The sequence below is a fragment of the Carlito syrichta genome, unplaced genomic scaffold, assembly GCF_000164805.1.
Source record: "Carlito syrichta isolate Samal-C Ts95f unplaced genomic scaffold, Tarsius_syrichta-2.0.1 Scaffold136007, whole genome shotgun sequence".
NCBI classification, from domain to species: Eukaryota; Metazoa; Chordata; class Mammalia; order Primates; family Tarsiidae; genus Carlito; species Carlito syrichta.
In genome coordinates, this window is record NW_007080103.1 from 28,950 (window position 1) to 47,915 (window position 18,966).

Genomic DNA, 18,966 nt, shown 5'->3' on the forward strand with positions numbered 1-18,966 from the left:
GGGGTTCGCGGGGCCTGGAGCCTGGGACCGCCGTGCCGCACGTGTGGGGCCGGTCCCCGCCGAGGGCTGGAGGCGGCAGCGGCCACCTACCGCCCCGGAGAGAAAATTCTCTTTCCGTCTGTCTCTCTCTCCCTCTCCCTCCCTCCCCCCCGCTATCGCCCCCTCCCCTTCTCTCTCCCCCCTCCCCGCTATGACTCTCTCTCCCTCGCTCTCTCCCCCTCCCTCTATCTGCCTCGCGCTCTCTCTCCCTCTTCTTCTCTCCCTCTTCCTCCCTCTCTCTTTCCCCCTCTCTCTTCTCTCTTCCTCGCTCTCCCTGTCTCTCCCTCTCTCCCTCCCTCCCTCTGCTTCTCTCTCCCTCGCGCTCTCCGTCTCTCCCTCTCTCCTTCCCTCCCTCCCTCCCTTCCCCCACCCCTCCCCCACGCCCCCGCCCGATTTCGTCTTGTGTACATCTGTGCCGCAAGAAGTGGTCAGCGAGGAACCGGCCGGCGCCGGTAACCTTTCCACGTGAATCGGGGACCCACGTCGGGCATTTCTGATCCCGTAAAAACGAGCGTGTCTTCAAGAGAACACCGAAAGCTTGAACCGGGAGGCTTACCAGCTTGTCCACCTCCCAAATCCACCCACCTCTTTGCTTAGGTCTCCTAGGATGCCCCTTCCCCTCCTCCCCGGCTCCACTCCGGGGCACTGAAAGAGCGGCGTGGTACGTCGTAGGAACGACCAGTTTATGGAGAAATGCTGGAGCAGCGCTTCAAGACCCTGGAGCGGGGAAAGGGTTAGGTGCCCAGTGTGGGGTGGGCCGGGCGGACGCGCGCTCTGCCCGGGACGGGCTGCAGGGCGGCGCTGTGGGGCCTCGGTCTCCCCGGGGCCGAAATGTGCTCGTCTTCACGCCACCCCCGGTGTAGGAAGTAAAAGAAAAGCACTGGCTTAATTAGGCCTATGGATACGGAAGAAATATGGCAAAGGAGCTTTTAAAACAAACAAACAAACAAACAAACAGTTAGGGCAAGGGTTATTTGGAGCATGTTAGGAATGTATGACTACAGTTAAACGGAGAGAGGGGGTACACGTAGATAAGTACGGAAACCAGGCGATGTTTGGAGAGTGGAACGTGTTATTTCCAAGAGGTAAAAGGCTTAACGTTATTTTTGGTGTATTTCCCGATTTTGTCGGTATTGGTCGTACCGGTTAAAACGCAGGTCTCCTCCTTCCCCAGTTAGGGGGTCGCAATTAGGTTGTCAACCTCTCGGTCTTTAAAGCCAAGTTTTGCTTTCCATCAAATTTCAGAATCAAGACACGTGAGACACCGCACACGGTGTCCCTTTAGACTTGCAGAGATGACTAGATCAGACATCCAACTCTGGGACCGCCGCTTAACATTTTAATGAGCGTTTGCCCTCCCTCGCGGAGCTGGCCCTCCCGAGAGTCGAAGGGTGGAGGTGTGGATCGCCACTGTCCTGGCCTTTGTTTCCCTTCCTTCTCCTGTCTGATGGCTCCCCTCCCCCGCCTTCTGAGCGTCTGTATCTTCCCTGTCCTGCAAACCTAATTTTTCTGCCCCCACTTTGGTCTTTCTACTTTGAATCTTCAGCCTTTAGATCCCAATCGACTTTTCATAGTCTAGATTTCTATCTACATGTTCCTTCACCTTTCTAAGCTTTTTACTAGATATTTCTTCCCCTTCCTCAGTTTTTTGGCTCCCTCACCTCCTTATTTTTTTTCTTCCTGAGACTTTTTCTTCTTCTTATGCTTTTTCTTTTACTTCCTCCAAATGTGTTTTATGCTTTTCTTGTCCTCGGAAGGGCCATTCCATCTCCATTTTAGTTTCCCTCTCCCCTTTACTTGGCCCTTTTTGGCCTTTTTCTTCTTCTTCTTCTTGTTCTCTGCAGGGCAGCAGGGGTGTTTTACATATGGAAGGAGCCTTTGACTAAATCTGCTGGCATTCTAGTGAATTTCCCTGTGCTGCCTTTCCATGTGCGGAGGGCTCTCACACTTCCTGTGGTAGAAAGCTATCTAGGAACTGCATGCAGGCTGTCTGCCTCTTCCTTTAGATGCAGAACTTTGTTGCAGGAGGAAACCGAGCCAAGTGCTGCTTTAAAAAAAAAGGAAGAAGTAGAAGTAGAAGAAATATTTTAAATCGTGTTTTGTTTGTTTGTTTGTTTTCAGCGAAGTGCAAGAGCCCTTAAGTTCCACAGGGCTGAGTGGAGAGACTACGAAATCATAGTCTCTTGCAACTAGCTTGATGGATGCAAACATCACTTTTTTGGCCACCACTGGTAGTGGGGAGGATTGCAATATAATTTTAAATTGACATGCAGGCTGGATGGTTTCATCAGTTCAGCCACTTTCTGCTCAGGGGACTATGGGAAAATTGAGAAAGGAGGGATGTAGGTGGGAGATGATTTTTTTTGACATGGTGCTGTCAATACTGTCTTTTACAGACAACTGACACAATCTAAGAAGTCAGTTTTTTGTTTTCTAGGCTAGGGTATTATTTTAAAAATTGAAAAATGGTTCTCCTTAGGGAAAGATTCTCATCACTTGGTAAGCTTAAATAATATTGAGGCAAAAATTCAGATCCTATTTGATTAGGTAAATCTAAATTGCATGTGAATAATTAGCAAACCCTTACACAGACCATGGCTATCAGTGTTCATTCCAGAACCTGTTACTACCACTTCTACCTTTTGGCCTTAACCTTTTATTTTCTCCTTTGGGCTAGCATCTTGCCTTTTTTTGTCTCAAATTATGAATTGGTCTCTTATCTCCTGGCCTATAATTTTGTATCTCATACACTGTTGTCCTCTATGTCACAAGGACATTTTGAGGAGGGACGGAGTTCTATCGTCGGTTAGCGGGTCTTGGTGCCCTTGTTAAAAGAGCTGTTAATTTAGTAATATTTTACATCCCAGAGTTTTTTGTTTGTTTGTTTGTTTTTCCCTTTCATGACATTAAGAACTCACAGGACAATATTGAATAACTGCACATAGTTCACCCTCCTGGGTCCACTATTTATGTTTAATAACAGGGCCACCAGTCTTATTTTCTGCTCAGGCTATGATATCACCTAGCTGTCTCTGTAGCACTGAGACTCTCATAGACATTTTAGGTTAGAATAAAACTGATTAGCTGGGCTCGGTGGCTCAACCTGTAATCCCGCACTTTGCGAGGCTGAGGTGAGTGGATTGCCTGAGCCCGCGGGTTCGAGACCTGCCTGGGCAACTTGGCGAGACCTCATCTCTACAATAAATCAAAAAATTAGCCGAATGTGGTAGTGCACACCTGTAGTTCCAGCTACTTGGAAGACTGAGGCGGAAGGATCGCTGGAGCCCAACAGGTTGAGGCTGCGGTGACTGGGAGCATGCCACTGCACTCTAGTCTGGGCAACAGAGTGAGACTCCAACGAAAGAAAAAAAGAATAAAACTGATTTTCTCATGTCTGTAATCCCAGCACTTTGGGGGAGCAAAGTGGAAGGATTGCTTGAGGCCTGGAGTTCAAGACTAGCCTGGGCAATGTAGTGAGACTTTGTCTCCAAAAAATATAAAAGAAACTCAGCCAGGCATGATGGCATGTGCCTGTAGTTCCAGGATACTTGGGGAGACTGAGGCAGGGTTCAAGATTATGGTGAGCTATGATTATGCCATTGCACTTCAGCTTGGGTGATAGAGTGAGACCCAATCTCAAATCAAAACTGATGAGAAATATAAAAATGTTAGTTTTCATCAAAAATGAAAAATGAAAGTGGAATTAGAGAACAGAGTACACAAGGGAAGTGTGACTTGGAAATATTTTAGTTTATCAGAATTATAGAATTTGGGTAGTCATTTGAAAATGTATCTTTTAGTATGAGTTGAGTGTGATAAAAGCACTAAAAATGCTTTTTTATTTTGAATTGAATGCTGTTTGTAAATTAACAAGGGAAATTAATTTCAGGAGATCTTTGGGGGATGATTGGATATTTAAATGTGGACCTATTTAATAGAATGGGCCACATTGTCTTTTTTTCTCCCAATCCCCTCCACAAATTTAAGATAAGCTTGCTCCCCCTACTCTAAAAGCTGTTCAACCCTTGGAACAACCTAGTTTATCATTAAAGAAGGTTATATTTCATTAGTGGAGTGAAGGGTGATAAAATTACGGTCTTGCAGATGCCCTTATTTTGTTTCTGGTTGTCTGTGATTCTTTGACCCGGTGGTACACAGCAGTTTTCTCCCCTGCAGTTGGGTTTTTCAGGGGTCATTGGCCTCTTTCAGGATCTCATAAAAAGGCTGTTACCATTTAAAGAGGCCACATCTTCCCAATCCATGTTGCTCATACCTTTTCTATTTCCTTGGCAGGCTCTTTTTTTAGGAGATAAGGTTTAAATGATAAAGATTATCTTAATTACAAGTCTGAATTTCTAAAGCATTTCAATTTAAAAATATAATAGAATATAGAAGAGACAGAGATCAGTTTATAAACTACTTTCAAAAGCAGATCCCATGACACCCTCTGGTATATCCAGATTACTTGCCTACATATATGAATTTTAATTTCTGTGGCTGATGGCAATACCCAGATTTTATTTTTAATTTTTTAGCAGTATAATCTTGATACAAGAGATAAAGCATGCTTTTACTGATATTGTTAAATTTCTAGAGATTGAAATGGATTACTTTTCATAGTGAAAAAGCATCCTTATAAAGGTATTGTTGATTTTTTGGAGACTGAAATTGGAATGTCTTTTATTTTCAAAAAGGGCTTTTACAAAAAGCAGAGGTCTTTGGGTAAAATATCCTACAAATATCCTACAGTTTTTCACAGCCAAAGAGTTACTTACTGAAAACCAGAACTTCTTTTTCTTCTTCTTCTTTTTTTTTTTTTTAAAGGGGAAGACAGTAAGCTTAGATGCCAAGAATTCAAATAAAGTGTTCTCTGGCCTAGTGTTTGCATTTAGTACAGATTTGTTAAAATGCTGGGTTTTTTTGTGTAGTTAATGTTATCTCTAGTGTCTGTTTTAAAAGTCTTAAAGGCACAGTGCATTGACTAAATGTTGTGTTTTGGGATCTCTTATGTATGTGATTTATAGTGTGAGAGGTGACTGCAGAAACAAAAAAATGAGATCTTGCTCTCAGGATATGGCACACTGGGTCAAACTAGTTCCACAATAATGATAGTTACCATTTATATTATTTTCTGTATATTTATTTATTTATTTATGAGTCAGAGTCTCACTCCATTGCCCAGGCTGCAGTGCACTTGCACACTCAAGATGACTACAGCATTGACCTGCTGGGCTCCGATGATCCTTCCACCTCAGCTTTCCAAGTAGCCGAAACTACAGACATGTACTACCACGCTTGGCTAGTTTTTGATTTATTGTAGAGACAAGGTCTTACCAAGTTGCCCGGGCTGGTCTCGAACCCTGTGGACTCAGGCAATTCACTCATCTCAGCCTCTTAAAGTACTGGGATTACAGGCTGAGCCACCAAGTCCAGTCTATTTTCTGTATTTTAAAATTGTAAACAGATTTTTTGCTTTTTGTCTCTGATTTATGAAACACTTATTATGTGCTAGCCCTGTGCTGAGGCTTTACACAATCATCTCATTTTATTCTCATGATAACCCCATGAGGTATGCTTCTTCTATCACTCATAAGGAAACAGGTATAAAGAGACTAAGGAAGCCGGGCTCGGTGGCTCAGAATCCCAGCACTTTGGGAGGCTGAGGTGAGGGGATTGCCTGAGCCCGGGGGTTCGAGACCTGCCTGGGCAACCTGGCAAGACCTCATCTCTACAATAAATCAAAAAATTAGCCGGGCGTGGTAGCGCGTGCCTGTAGTTCCAGCTACTGGAAGGCTGAGGCGGAAGGTTCGCCGGAGTCCGGAGCCCAACAGGTCAAGGCTGCGGTGGTAGGGAGCGGCCACTGCACTCCAGTCTGGGTGACAGAGTGAGACTCCAACTTTAAAAAAAAAAAAGAGAGAGAGACTAAGGAATTTGTCAGCATCACATGGCTAGTAATGCTTGCGAACTGAAAACAGAATCCAAATCTGCCTACTTGCAGTATCCATCTTCTTACCCTGCTACCCACCTCCCTCCACACTCAACTTCACACAATCTAAAGGATGAAACCAGTAACACAAGGTTTTCCTGTAAGAGTTCATGGAAACCTCAGAACAACCTCATTTCCAGCGAAGAAACATGGACTCAGTTAAGTGGTTTGCTGAAGGACACATAGGTGATGATCACAAATTTAAACCCAGGACTTTTTGATGTGAGGCCATCTCTAGCCACCAAACAAACCAGTGGGTCCCAGGATTGCCTGGATCAGATCAAACAGACAACAAATTTGAGGATGGTAGAAGGTTTTCAACATTGTACTTTGTCAAATAATAGCATTAAAAAATAAATCTATCCTCATCTTTTTATAAAAGGAACAACTTACTACTTTTTTTCAAGGACTTTTTTTTTTTTTGAGTTGGAGTCTCACTCTGTCGCCCAGACTGGAGTGCAGTGGCCGCTCCTGACCACCACAGCCTCGACTGCTGAGCTCCAGCGATCCTTCCACCTCAGCCTTCCGAGTAGCCAGAATTGCAGGTGCGCGCTACCATACCTGGCTGATTTTTGATTTATTGTAGAGATGAGGTCTCGCCAAGTTGCCCAGGCGGGTCTTGAACCCGCGGGCTCAGGCAATCCACTCACCTCAGACTCCCAAGGCGTGGGATTATAGGCTGAGTGACCAAGCCGGGCTAGGACTTTTTTTTTTTTTTTTTTTTTTAAGTTGGAGTCTCACTCTGTCACCCAGACGAGTACAGTGGCATGCTCACAGTCACTGAAACCTCGATCTGCCGGGCTCAGGTGATCCTCCCATCTCAGCCTTCCAAGTAGCTGGAACTATAGGCACATGCCACCATGCCCGCTAATTTTTTGATTTATTATAGAGATGAGGTCTTGCTAAGTTGCCCAGGCTGGTCTTGAACCCATGAACTCAGGCAACCCTCTCATCTTGGCCTCCTAAAGTGCTGGGATTTATAGGTGTGAGCCACCGTGCCTGGCAAAAAGGACATTTTATTTTTAAAAATTATTTATTTAGTTAGTTATTTTGGGTCAGAGTCTCATTCTGCTACCAAGGTTGGAGTACAGTGGTATAATCATGGCTCACTGCAGTCTCAGCCTTCTGGACGCAGGCGATCCCTCCACTTCAAGTAGCTGGGACTACAGGCATGTACCACCAAGCTTGGGTATTTTTTCTTTTTCTTTTTTGTAGAGATGAAATCTCCATATATTACCTAAGCTGGTCTTCAATTCCTGGGGTCAAGCAATTCTTCCACCTTGGCAGCATAGCAGGACTTCATCTCTGCAAATTAATTGTTTAAAAAATTGCCGGGCAGCCGGGCTCGGTGGCTCAGCCTATAATCCCGTGCCTTTGGGAGGCTGAGATGAGTGGATTGCCTGAGCCCGCGGGGTTCGAGACCCACCTGGGCAGCGAGACCTCATCTCTACAATAAATCAAAATCAGCGGGGTGTGGTAGCACGCACCTGTAGTTCCAGCTACTTGGAAGGCTGAGGTGGAAGAATCGCCAGAGCCCATCAGGTTGAGGGTGTGGTGGCCGGGAGGGGCCACTGCACGCCAGTCTGGGTGACAGGGTGAGACTCCAGCTCAAAAAAAAATATCCATGATAGGTGGCGCAACCACTTGGAAGGATGAGGTAGAAGGATCACCTGAGCCTGGGTGGTCAAGGCCTGTGGTGAGCTATGCTTGTGCCACTGCACTCTAGCCTGGGTGACAGAGTGAGATTCTAGCTCAATAATAATGAAGATAATAATAATAATAACAATTGCTTGCCTGGTGTGCCTTACTGCTCTACTTATTTTACTTTTTAAAATTTCTTTATTTCTTATTTTTTGAGTCGGTTTCTCACTGTCGCCCAGGCTGGAGTGCAGTGGCACACTCACAGCCTCCACAGCCTCCACCTGCTGGGCTCAGGTGATCCTTCCACCTCAGTCTTCCAAGTAGCTGGAACTAGGTGTGAACCTCCACGCCCAGCTAATTTTTCTTGATTTATTGTAGAGATGAGTTCTCACAAGTTGCCCCAGCTGGTCTTGAACCCTGGGCTCAGGTAATCCTCTCACCTTGGCCTCCCAAAGTGCTGGAATTGTAGATAGGCATGAACCACCATGCCTGGACTGTGTGATTTCAATATTTTTTTGTTTTTGAGTCAGGGTCTCACTCTGTCACCAAGGCTGGAGTGCAGTGGTGTGCTTATGGCTACCCCCGCATGGACTTGCTGGGCTCAGGCAATCCTTCTGCCTCAGCCTTCCAAGTAGCAGAACTACAGGTGTGTGCTACCATGCCCGGCTACTTTTTTGATTTATTGTAGAGACAAGGTCTCACCAAGTGACCCAGGCTGTTTCCAAACCCCTGAGCTCAGGCAATTCTCTTGCCTCGGCCTCTCAAAGTGCTGGGATTACAGGCTTGAGCCACCATGCCCAGCCCCTGAGAAGGCTCTCATTCATACCTTATTTGAGGAATTTAATCACCTTACTCATTTGTCATAGTAATTAAAGGAACTTTATAGTGAATCCAGGGTTTAAAGAATACTTTAGTATTGTTTTTTTTCTGTTTTTGTTTTGCTGTAAACATTCTCAGTTCCCTAGTTTTAACTAATATCAATAGTAAATATTCTATTTCAACTAGGGGAATGCATAAGAAAAAGACTCACTTCAGTGTTTTTTGTTGTTATTTCAGACTGAAACCTTGTGTGACTGAGCTCAAGAGCAGTGCATCCCGATTCTCCTCAGAAGTGAGACTTTCCAAAGGACCAATGACTCTGTTTCCTGTGCCCTTTCATTTTTTCCCACTCCGTAGCTATGTCTCGATCTCGCCATGCAAGGCCTTCCAGATTAGTCAGGAAGGAAGATGTAAACAAAACGAAAAACAGCCAGCTGAAGAAGACATCCAAGCCAGCACCATTAGTCAAGACTTTAAGTCCTGGAACATTAAAACAAATAATTCAAGAAAGAGATGTTAAGAAAAAAACAGAGCCTAAACCACCTATGCCAGTCAGAAGCCTTCTGACGAGAGCTGGAGCAGCACGCATGAATCTGGATAGGACAGAGGTTCTTTTTCAGAACCCAGAGTCCTTAACCTGCAATGGGTTTACCATGGCTCTCCGAAGCACCTCTCTCAGCCGGCGACTCTCCCAACCCCCAGTGGTCATAGCTAAACCCAAGAAAGTCCCACCTAAGGGTTTAGAAAAGCAACATGTTTGTGATTATAAGGTACTCACTGACTTGGGAGTAAAGCCCTCAGCAAATGATTCAGTCCCAATGCAAGATACCCGAATCCTTCCTGATTTAGAGACTCTAATTGGTGTACAAAATGCATCTTTAATTAAAGGTAAGAGCCAAGAGACAGCCCAGTCTTGGTCCCAGAGGGTTGAGGATTCCAAAATCAGTGTCCCCACCCATAGCGGCCCTCCAGCAGAGATCCTTTCTGGGCCACTGATAGGGACGCATTGTGATGAAGGACTGTTCTCTGAAGAGACATTGAATGATGCCAGTGGTTCCCCTAGAATATTTGCTCAGGACACTGTGTGTGCTCCTTTGCCCCAAAGAGCAGCCCCCAAAGTTACCTCTCAAAGAAACCCCAACATTCAGTTAGAAGAGTTGGGTTCACGAGTAGAATCTCTTAAGTTAACTGATTCTTACCTGGATCCCATCCAAAGTGAACATGATTGCTGCCCCACCTCCAGTTTAAAAAAGGTTATACCTGAGTTGAATCTTAGAAACTGCTTGTCTATTGGTGGGTCCACATATCCTACCTCTGTAATAAAATTCTTCTTGGCAGGCTCAGAACAAGAAACCCTTGGTGCTAAACCAGATCATCAAGAGGCCCTCAAAGCTACCGCAGATCAACAGGAAGTTCCTGATACCACCTCTGTCCTAGGACAGACCTTCGGTTCTCTCCCACATCAGTGGGAATTTCCTGGTGCTAACCCAGTTCATGGTGAGACCCTGGGTGAGACCCCAGATCCACCAGAAATTCCTGGTGCTATTCCAGTCCAAGGAGAGGTCTTTGGTACTGTCTTAGACCAACAAGAAACTCTTGGGATGGGCGGGGGTGCTGTCTCAGACCTGCCTCTCTTCCTTCCTGTTCCTCCAAACCCAATTGCTACCTGTAACGCTCTTCCCAAATGGCCTGAGCCCCAGAGCACTGTCTCATATGGGCTTGCAGTCCAGGGTGCTATACAGATTTTGCCTCTGGGCTCAGGACACACTCCTCAATCATCATCAAACTCAGAGATAAGTTCAGTACCTCCAGTCATGGCTCTAAGCAATGTAGAAAATGAGAAGCAGGTTCATATAAGCTTTCTGCCAACTCACACTCAGGGGTTCATGTTAGCCCCTGAGAGAGGACTCGGCCACACTTCGCAGGGTGTTGCTCAACTCTCCCAGGCTGGTCCCAGCAAATCAGAAAGAGAGAGCTCTCAGGTCAGCATGACAAGCACGACTGATGTCAACACCACAGTGGTGTCTGCACCCATGTCACTCGCCAGTACCTCCTCTTCTCCTTCCTATACCACTTTGCTGCCTACTTTGGAAAAGAAGAAACGAAAGCGATGTGGGGTGTGTGAGCCCTGCCAGCAGAAGACCAACTGTGGTGAATGTACTTACTGCAAGAACAGAAAGAACAGCCATCAGATCTGCAAGAAGCGGAAATGTGAGGAGCTGAAAAAGAAACCGTCCGTCATCGTGCCCCTGGAGGTGAGCAAATAAACAAGGGCCTGGGATATACCCATGACACTTGGTGTAGTGATTTGGATGGAGACCATTGGCTTCAGTATTATGTCCTTTGACTTTGGTAAAATGTTGATTTAAGTTACCTACACACGAATTTGTGGACCTACCTGAAGTACATCTTGTGCAATGATGCCTTAAATTATTTTTAGAATTTGTCCCAGAAAACTAGAACATACAGTTTTTCCATTATAGAACTTGTTGAAAACATAAGGAAATTGTATGAGATGTGATTTTGCAAAGATTTCCACTATGCCTCATTTTGGCTAGTTGTGTGTCTTTTTTGGAAGTTACAGATCTAAAAATTAAGAGTGGAACAAATTCATTAACTCCCTTGCAGCCCAAAAAACCAGAGCAATTAAACTTCTTTCCTTTTTTTTTTTTTTTTTTTCCCTGAATCAGAGTCTTACTGTGTTGCCCAGGCTGGAGTGCAGTGGCATGCTCATAGCTACTGTAGCCTTGACCTGCTGGGCTCAGGCGATCCTTCCACCTCAGCCTTCCAAGTAGCTGGAATTACAGGTGTGCACTACCATGACCACCTAATTTTTTTGTTTGTTTTTTTTGAGTTGGAGTCTCACTCTGTCACCCAGACTGGAGTGTAGTGGCCGCTCCCGGTCACCGCAGCCTTGACCTCCTGCTGGGCTCCGGCGATCCTTCCACCTCAGCCTTCCAAGAAGCTGTAACTACAGATGCGCGCTACCACGCCCGGCTGATTTTTGATCTATTGTAGAGATGAGGTCTCGCCAAGTTGCCTAGATCGGTCTCAAACCCGCGGGCTCAGGCAATCCACTCACCTTGGCCTCCCAAAGTGCTGGGATTACAGGCTGAGCCACCGAGCCCGGCCTAATTTTTTGATTTATTGTAGAAATGAGATCTCACCAAGTTGCCCAGGCTTGTCTCGAACACCCAGGCTCAGGAAATCCTCTTGCCTTAGCTTCCCAAAGTGCTGGGATTATAGGCTGAGCCACCGTGCCCAGCCTTTTTTTTTTTTTTTGAGTTGTAGTCTCACTCTGTCGCCCAGGTTGGAGTGCAGTGGCATGATCACGACTCACCACAGCCTTGGCCTCCTGGGCTCAAGCCAGCCTCTGTCTCAGTCTCTTGAGTAGCTGATACTGCAGGCACATGCCACCACACCCAGCTAATTTTTAAAAATCTTTTTGTAGGAATGAAATCTTACTGTTTTGCCCAGGCTGGTCCTGAATTCCTGGCCTCAAATGATCCTCCCACCTCGGTCTCCCAAAGTGCTGAGATTTAGGTTTGCAGCACCGTGACCGACTTTCTTTCCTTTTAATGGAATAAAATTGCATCCCTTTGCTCGAGCCTAAGAGTTCAAGGCTATAGTGAGCTATGAAGACATCACTGCACTCCAGCCTGGGTGACAGTGAGACTGTCTAAAAACAAACAACCCTGCATCCTTAATCGTGAAACTTTGTTTTAGAGACATAGCTTTCATCTTAACTTTTGAGGAGTGATTTCTATCTGTTCTATATATCTTGTAGGGTTGTTGGGATTAAGTGAAAATAGTTTGCAAACTCTAAAGTGATATACAAATATTTCTAATTATTACAGTTTATGAGCCTAATGTGGTAAAAGTATCTGCTGATTTAGGTTCTATGACCAAGTATAGTGGCTCATGCCTGTAATCCTAGCACTTTGGGAGGCAGAGGTGAGAGGATTGCCTGAGCCCACAGGTTTGAGACCAACTTGGGCAACATGGCAACACTTCATCTCTACAATAAATCAAAAAATTAGCAGGGTGTGGTGGCGAGTGCCTGTAGTTCCAGCTACTTGGAAGGCTAAAGCAGAAGGATCGCCTGAGCTCAGCAGGCCAAGGCTGTGGTGGCTATGAGCATGCCTCTGCACTCCAGCATATGTGACAGAGTGAAATTCTGACTCAAAAAAAAAAAAGAGGCCGGGCTTGGTGGCTCAGCCTGTAATCCCAGCACTTTGGGAGGCCGAGGTGAGTGGATTGCCTGAGCCCGCGGGTTCGAGACCTGCCTGGGCAACTTGGCGAGACCTCATCTCTACAATAAATCAAAAAATGAGCCGGGCGTGGTAGCGCATGCCTGTAGTTCCAGCTACTTGGAAGGCCAAGGCGGAAGGATTGCTGGAGCCCAGCGGGTTGAGGCTGCAGTGGCCGGGAGCAGCCACTGTACCCCAGTCGGGGTAACAGAGTGAGACTCCAACCAAAAAAAAAAAAGAAAGATTTTTTTGGAGTTCAGACTTTTTTTTTAGTCGGGATGAGCCACTGTGCCTGGCCACTTTTCAGACTTTTAAAACCACTGTCAGATCAGGCACTGTGGTCCTTGCCTGTAATCCCAGCACTTTGGGAAACTGAGATGGGAGGATTGCCTGAGCCTGGTAGTTCAAGACTAGCCTGGGCAACATGGTGAGACCTCATCTCCACAATAAATCAAAAAAATTAGCTGGACATGGTGGTGGTACCTGTGGTTCCAGCTATTTGGAAGGCTGAGGCAGAAGGATCGCCTGACCCCAGAAGGTCGAGGTTGCAGTGGCCATGAGCATGCCACTGCACTCCAGCCTGGGTGACAGTGAGATGCAACTCAAAAACAAAAAAAAACCTTACTGTAATATACTCTTTCATTATACAAGTCACTTCACACAGGTGGAAATAGACCAAACGTGGCCAGTTAATTTAAAACAAACAGTTAAAACACTTAGTAGCTATATTTTTAGCAGAGAGACCTCCTTTGTAAGCTACTAATTTGTAGCATTGCTAGCTCCCATTATTGTCAAAAACATTGTGTTTTTTTTTTGTTTTTTTTTGAGTTGGATTCTCACTCTGTCGCCAGACTGGAGTGTAGTGGCCGCTCCCGGCCATCGCAGCCTCGACCTGCTGGGCTCCAGTAATCTTTCCGCCTCAGCCTTCCAAGTAGCTGGAACTACAGGCGCGCGCTACCACATCCGGCTAATTTTTTGATTAATTGTAGAGATGAGGTCTTGCCAAGTTGCCCAGGCGGGTCTTGAACCCGTGGGTTCAGGAAATCCATTCACCTCAGCCTCCCAAAGCACGGGTTGAGCCACCGAGCCTGGCTAACATTGTATCTTTAATGGGCATAAGCACGCTGGTTCTCTTCTTTCCCAAAATTCCTCTTACCTCACATATTTGGTTCAATGGCATACCACATGGTCACCCAAAATGGAACATTCTCTCATCTTCCATGCCTGTGTCTCTCACTAATCTAGATTCTCTTATTCTACAAGTTCTGAGCACCCCTACCTCTTCATTTTCTTGACCACTGCCATTGTTGAGAGCTTTCTCCCTTATTGGGGTAATCTCACGGTTCTCTTTATTGTTTTGTTTTGGTTTTGGTTTTTTTTTTAGTTGGAGTCTCACTCTGTCACCCAGACTGGAGTGCAGTGGCCAGGAGCGGCCACTGCAGCCTCGACCTGCTGGGCTCTGGCGATCCTTCCGCCTCAGCCTTTCAAGTAGTCGGAACTACAGGTGGACGCTACCACGCCCAGCTAATTTTTTTGATTTATTGTAGAGATGAGGTCTCGCTACGGTGCCCAGGCAGTTCTCGAACCCACGGGCTCAGGCAATCCACTCACCACAGCCTCCCAAAGCGCGGGATTACAGGCTAAGCCACCAACCCCGGCTCAGTTCTCTTTATTATCTGCAAGTATTTATTGCACTTCTCTGGGCTGCGCACTGGGGATATAATCATCAGCATACTGGCTAGCAGGAAAGTCAGAAAGTTGAATAACAAGCTCTCCTTAGTGCAGTTCAAGTTTTCTTTCTGAAAACCTGACTGTCCTTCCTAAATACACTTAGCATTCTTCTGTATATGTGATATATTTCACTTGAAATAAAGCAAAAGAAATAAGCAAAACTTTCAGTGCGTTCCAGTTCTAGATGAAGCCTTGATTCATTAGCATGGAAATACAGGACCTTAGGGACCTGGCACCTCTGACCTCCTCTGTCTTGTTTGCCTTCATGTCTCTTCACAATACTCTTTTTTTTTTTTTGAGTTGGAGTCTCACTCTGTCACTCTGACTGGAGTGCAGTGGCCGGGAGCGGCCACTGCAGCCTCGACCTGCTGGGCTCCGGCGATCCTTCCGCCTCAGCCTTCCAAGTAGCTGGAACTACAGGCACGTGCTACCACGCCCAGCTAATTTTTTATTTATTGTAGAGATGAGGTCTCGCCAAGTTGCCCAGGCGGGTCTCGAACCCGCGGGCTCAGACAATCCACTCACCTCGGCCTCCCAAAGTGCTGGGATTACAGGCTGAGCCACTGAGCCCGGCCCACAATATTCTTGAGGTTGCAGCAGTTTTCAGCTGCATTTCCCCAATGCATTTTTTTTTTTGAGTTGGAGTCTCACTCTGTGGCCCAGGCTGGAGTGAGTGGCACACTCATGGCCACTGCAGCCTCCATCTGCTGGGCACAGGTGATCCTTCCGCCTCAGCCTTCCAAGTAGCCAGAACTATAGGTGCTTGCCACCACACCTGGCTAATTTTTATTATTGTAGAGACAAGATCTCATCAATTTGACCAGGCTGGTCTTGAACCTCTCATCTAGGCCTCCCAAGGTGTTGGGATTCCAGGCGTGAGCCAATGCACCCAACAGCTGCACACATTTATACTTAGTAATTTGATAAGTATGACATCTATACGCTGTGTAGCTATTGCCACAATCAAAATCTGTCACTCCCAGAATTTTCTTTGTGTCTCTTTGTTTTTCCTATCCATATCCTTGTATCCTTCCTCCCAAGGCAAACACTATCTTTTCTGTCACTAAAGATTAGTTTGTATTTTTCTGGAGTTTTATATAAACGAAATCATACAACATACACTTTTTTTTTTTTTTTTGGGTCTGGAAGAGTTTCTTAATTTTTTTTTTTTTTTTAGTTGGAGTCTCACTCTGTCGCCCAGACTGGAGTGCAGTGGTCACTCCCGGCCACCGCAGCCTCGACCTGCTGGGCTCCGGCGATCCTTCCTCCTCAGTTTTCCTAGTAGCCAGAATTATAGGCGCGCGCTACCAGGCCCGGCTAATTTTTTGATTTATTGTAGAGATGAGGTCTCGCCTGCCCAGGCGGGTCTCGAACCCGCGGGCTCAGGCAATCCACTCACCTCAGCCTCCCAAAGGCGCGGGATTACAGGCTGAGCCACCGAGCCCGGCTTAATTTTTGTCTTTTATGACATTGCTACTTTTGAAAAGTGCAGGTCAGTTGTTTTGCTCCTTAATTTGGGTTTGTTTATTGTTTCCTCATGACTAGATTTGGGTTATACAATTTTGTGGGAATCAGGAGACAGGTGATGCCAGTTTTTCACTATTTATGATCTTCATTTTGATTCCTTGGTCAAGGTAGTGTCTTCCAGAATTCTTCATTGTAAAGTTACTAATTTTTCCCTTTGTACTTAGTAAATATCTTATTAGGAGGTTGAGACTTAGTAAATACTCTGGTACTCCTCAAATTTTCTCTCCTTAGTTTCAACATCCATTGGTGACTTTTGCCTGGTGTTTGCCAAATGATGCTTGTTTACTACTATCGTTTCATCTAAATATATTAGTTCATTATTTATTTATTTATTTTATTATTTTATTTTTTTTGAGTTGGAGTCTCAGTTGCCCAGACTGGGGTGCAGTGGCCGCTCCCGGCCACTGCAGCCTCGACCTGCTGGGCTCCAGTGATCCTTCCACCTCAGCCTTCCAGTAGCTGGAACTACAGGCGCGTGCTACCACGCCCGGCTGATTTTTTGCTTTATTGTAGATATAAGGTCTCACCTGCCCAGGCGGGGTCTCGAACCCTCGGGCTCAGGCAATCCACTCACCTCAGCCTCCCAAAGCGCTGGGATTAGAGGCTGAGCCACCGAGCCCGGCTTATTTATTTATTTTTGAGTTGGAGTCTCACTCTGTCACCCAGACTGGAGTGCAGTGGCCGCTCCCGGCCACTGCAGCCTCCACCTGCTGGGCTCTGGCGACCCTTCCACCTCAGCCTTCCAAGTAGCTGGAACTACAGGCGCATGCTACCATGCCCGACTAATTTTTTTTATTTATTGTGGAGATGAGGTCTCGCCAATTTGCCCAGGTGGGTCTCAAACCCGTGGGTTCAGGTAATCCACTCACCTCGGCCTCCCAAAGCGCTGGGATTACAGGCTGAGCCACTGAGCCGGCCCATTATTTATTATTTATTTATTTAGAGTTGATGTTTAAGTCTGGTGCTCAGATTGGAGTGCAATGGCATGATTGCAGCTGTAGCCTCAATCTGCTGGGCTCAGGTGTCCTTCTGCCTCAGTTGTTCAAGTAGCTGGAACTACAAGCACGTGCCACCACTGTCAGCTAATTTTTTTAATTTATTGTTGAGATGAGATCTCACCAAGTTGCCTAAGTTGGTCTCAAACCCGTGGGTTCAGTCAATTCTCTCACCTTGGTCTCTGCGTCCAGCCATGTTAGTTTGTTTTAAATCCTAAGGAAGACCAGGCACAGTGGCTCACGCTTATAATCCCAGCACTTTGGGAGGCAGAGGCAAGATGCAGGTCACCACTGCTGGCTAGTTTTTGTGATTTATTGTAGAGACAAAGTCTCACCAAGTTGCTCAGGCTGGTCTCAAATCCCCAGGCTCAGGCAATCCTCTCATCTCGGCCTCCCAAAGTGCTGGGATTACAGGCTGAGCCACTGCACCTGGCTGCTGAGGTGGAAGGATCGCCTGAGCCCAGCAGTGGAGGCTGCAGTGACTGTGAGTGTGCCATGGCACACTGGGCGACAGAGTGAGACTCTGACTCAAAAAAATCCCCAAAAACAAAACCAAAAAAACCCAAATATAAAAGAAACAAACCAAATCCTAAGGAAGCACTTTCCCTTATTTATTATTATTTATTATTCATTTATGTCTTTCATTATGAACTCATGGATTTTTATTGCAATTGAGGGGTTATATTCTGCATTACATTATATATATTTGGAATTGATACCTGTGTAAGGTGGGAAATTGGAGTCCCAATTCATTCTTTTCCATATGACTCTCTAATTGAAATGCTCTATCATTGAAAGGATAATTTCTCCACAACTACAGTGTCAACTTTGTCATTTATCAGGTGATTGATACATTTTGCATCCACTTCCAGGCTTTGTTTATTGACCTTTTGTCTATCCTTGTGTCTAAACTGTCTTCATTACTATAACTTTATAACAGGTCTTATTAACTGTTAATATAAGTTCTTCGGCTTTCTTTTCCAGTATTGACTTGGGCTTTTTTTTTCTCTTTGTATTTTCAGAAAAAAACTTTTGCATTAGCTTGTAAATTTCCACTAAAAAAACAGTGCTTGGGGTCGGGCGCGGTGGTTCAAGCCTATAATCCGAGTACTTTGGAAGGCCAAGGCAAGAGGATTGCCTGAGCCTGCAGGTTCACAACCAGCAACATGGTGAGACTTCGTCTCTACAATAAATCAAAAAATTAGCCAGGTATGGTAGTGCGCACCTGGGGTTCCAGCTACTTGGAAGGGTGAAGTGGAAAATAAAGATACACTATGGTCATGGACTGGAAGATCCAAACTGAAAAAGAATGTCAGTCTGTCCTAGTTAATCTATTACAAATATCACAAGCAAAATCCCAGCACTGTTTTTCTTTTCTTTTCTTTTTTTTTGAGTTGGAGTCTTACTCTGTTGCCCAGGCTGGAGTGCCATGGCATACTTGCGGCCACCCCAGTGTCGACCTGCTGGGCTCCCGCGATCCCTCCGCCTCAGCCTTCCAAGTAGCCGGAACTACAGGTGCGTGCTACCATGCCTAATTTTTGATTTATTGTAGAGAAGAAGTCTCGCCAAGTTGCTTGGGCCAGTCTCAAACCCACAGGCTCAGGCAATCCTCTCGCCTCTGCCTCCCAAAGTACTGGGATTACAGGCTGAGCCACTCAGTCCAGCCACTTTACTTATTTTTTTCTGGGTGTTCTGGGGTTTATTGGGGGCCAGGAGGCCCTACTTCACTTATTATTAAGAGTTGGAGGTGAGAAAGATAAATAAAGTCATAGTCTGTGACGTAATTGCAGCTTTCCCTCAAAATACATTGGACGTCATCTCTTGACTCAGGAAATTCCTATCTTCCTATCAGGCTAAAGAAACAAACACAATAGGTCAGTGATGAGACTATTGAGTTTTAGAGAGTTTAGAGACCCGGATATTCTTTTTTTTTTTTTTTTGAGTTGGAGTCTCACTCTGTCGCCCAGACTGGAGGGCA

At 45.7% G+C, this 18,966-nt stretch overlaps 1 protein-coding gene across 1 annotated transcript in view; it reads left to right on the forward strand.

Annotated features, from left to right (window-relative positions):
- Positions 1-8,727: 8,727 nt before the first annotated feature.
- The window catches only part of LOC103251082 (methylcytosine dioxygenase TET1-like), a gene marked incomplete at its 3' end in the record, with an annotated part of 37,231 nt that continues 26,992 nt past the window's right edge, over positions 8,728-18,966 (forward strand). Inside the window, exon 1 of the mRNA XM_008049693.2 lies at positions 8,728-10,740. Within this exon, the coding sequence (XP_008047884.1) occupies positions 8,845-10,740 (1,896 nt within the window). The remainder of the gene's footprint in view (positions 10,741-18,966) is intronic.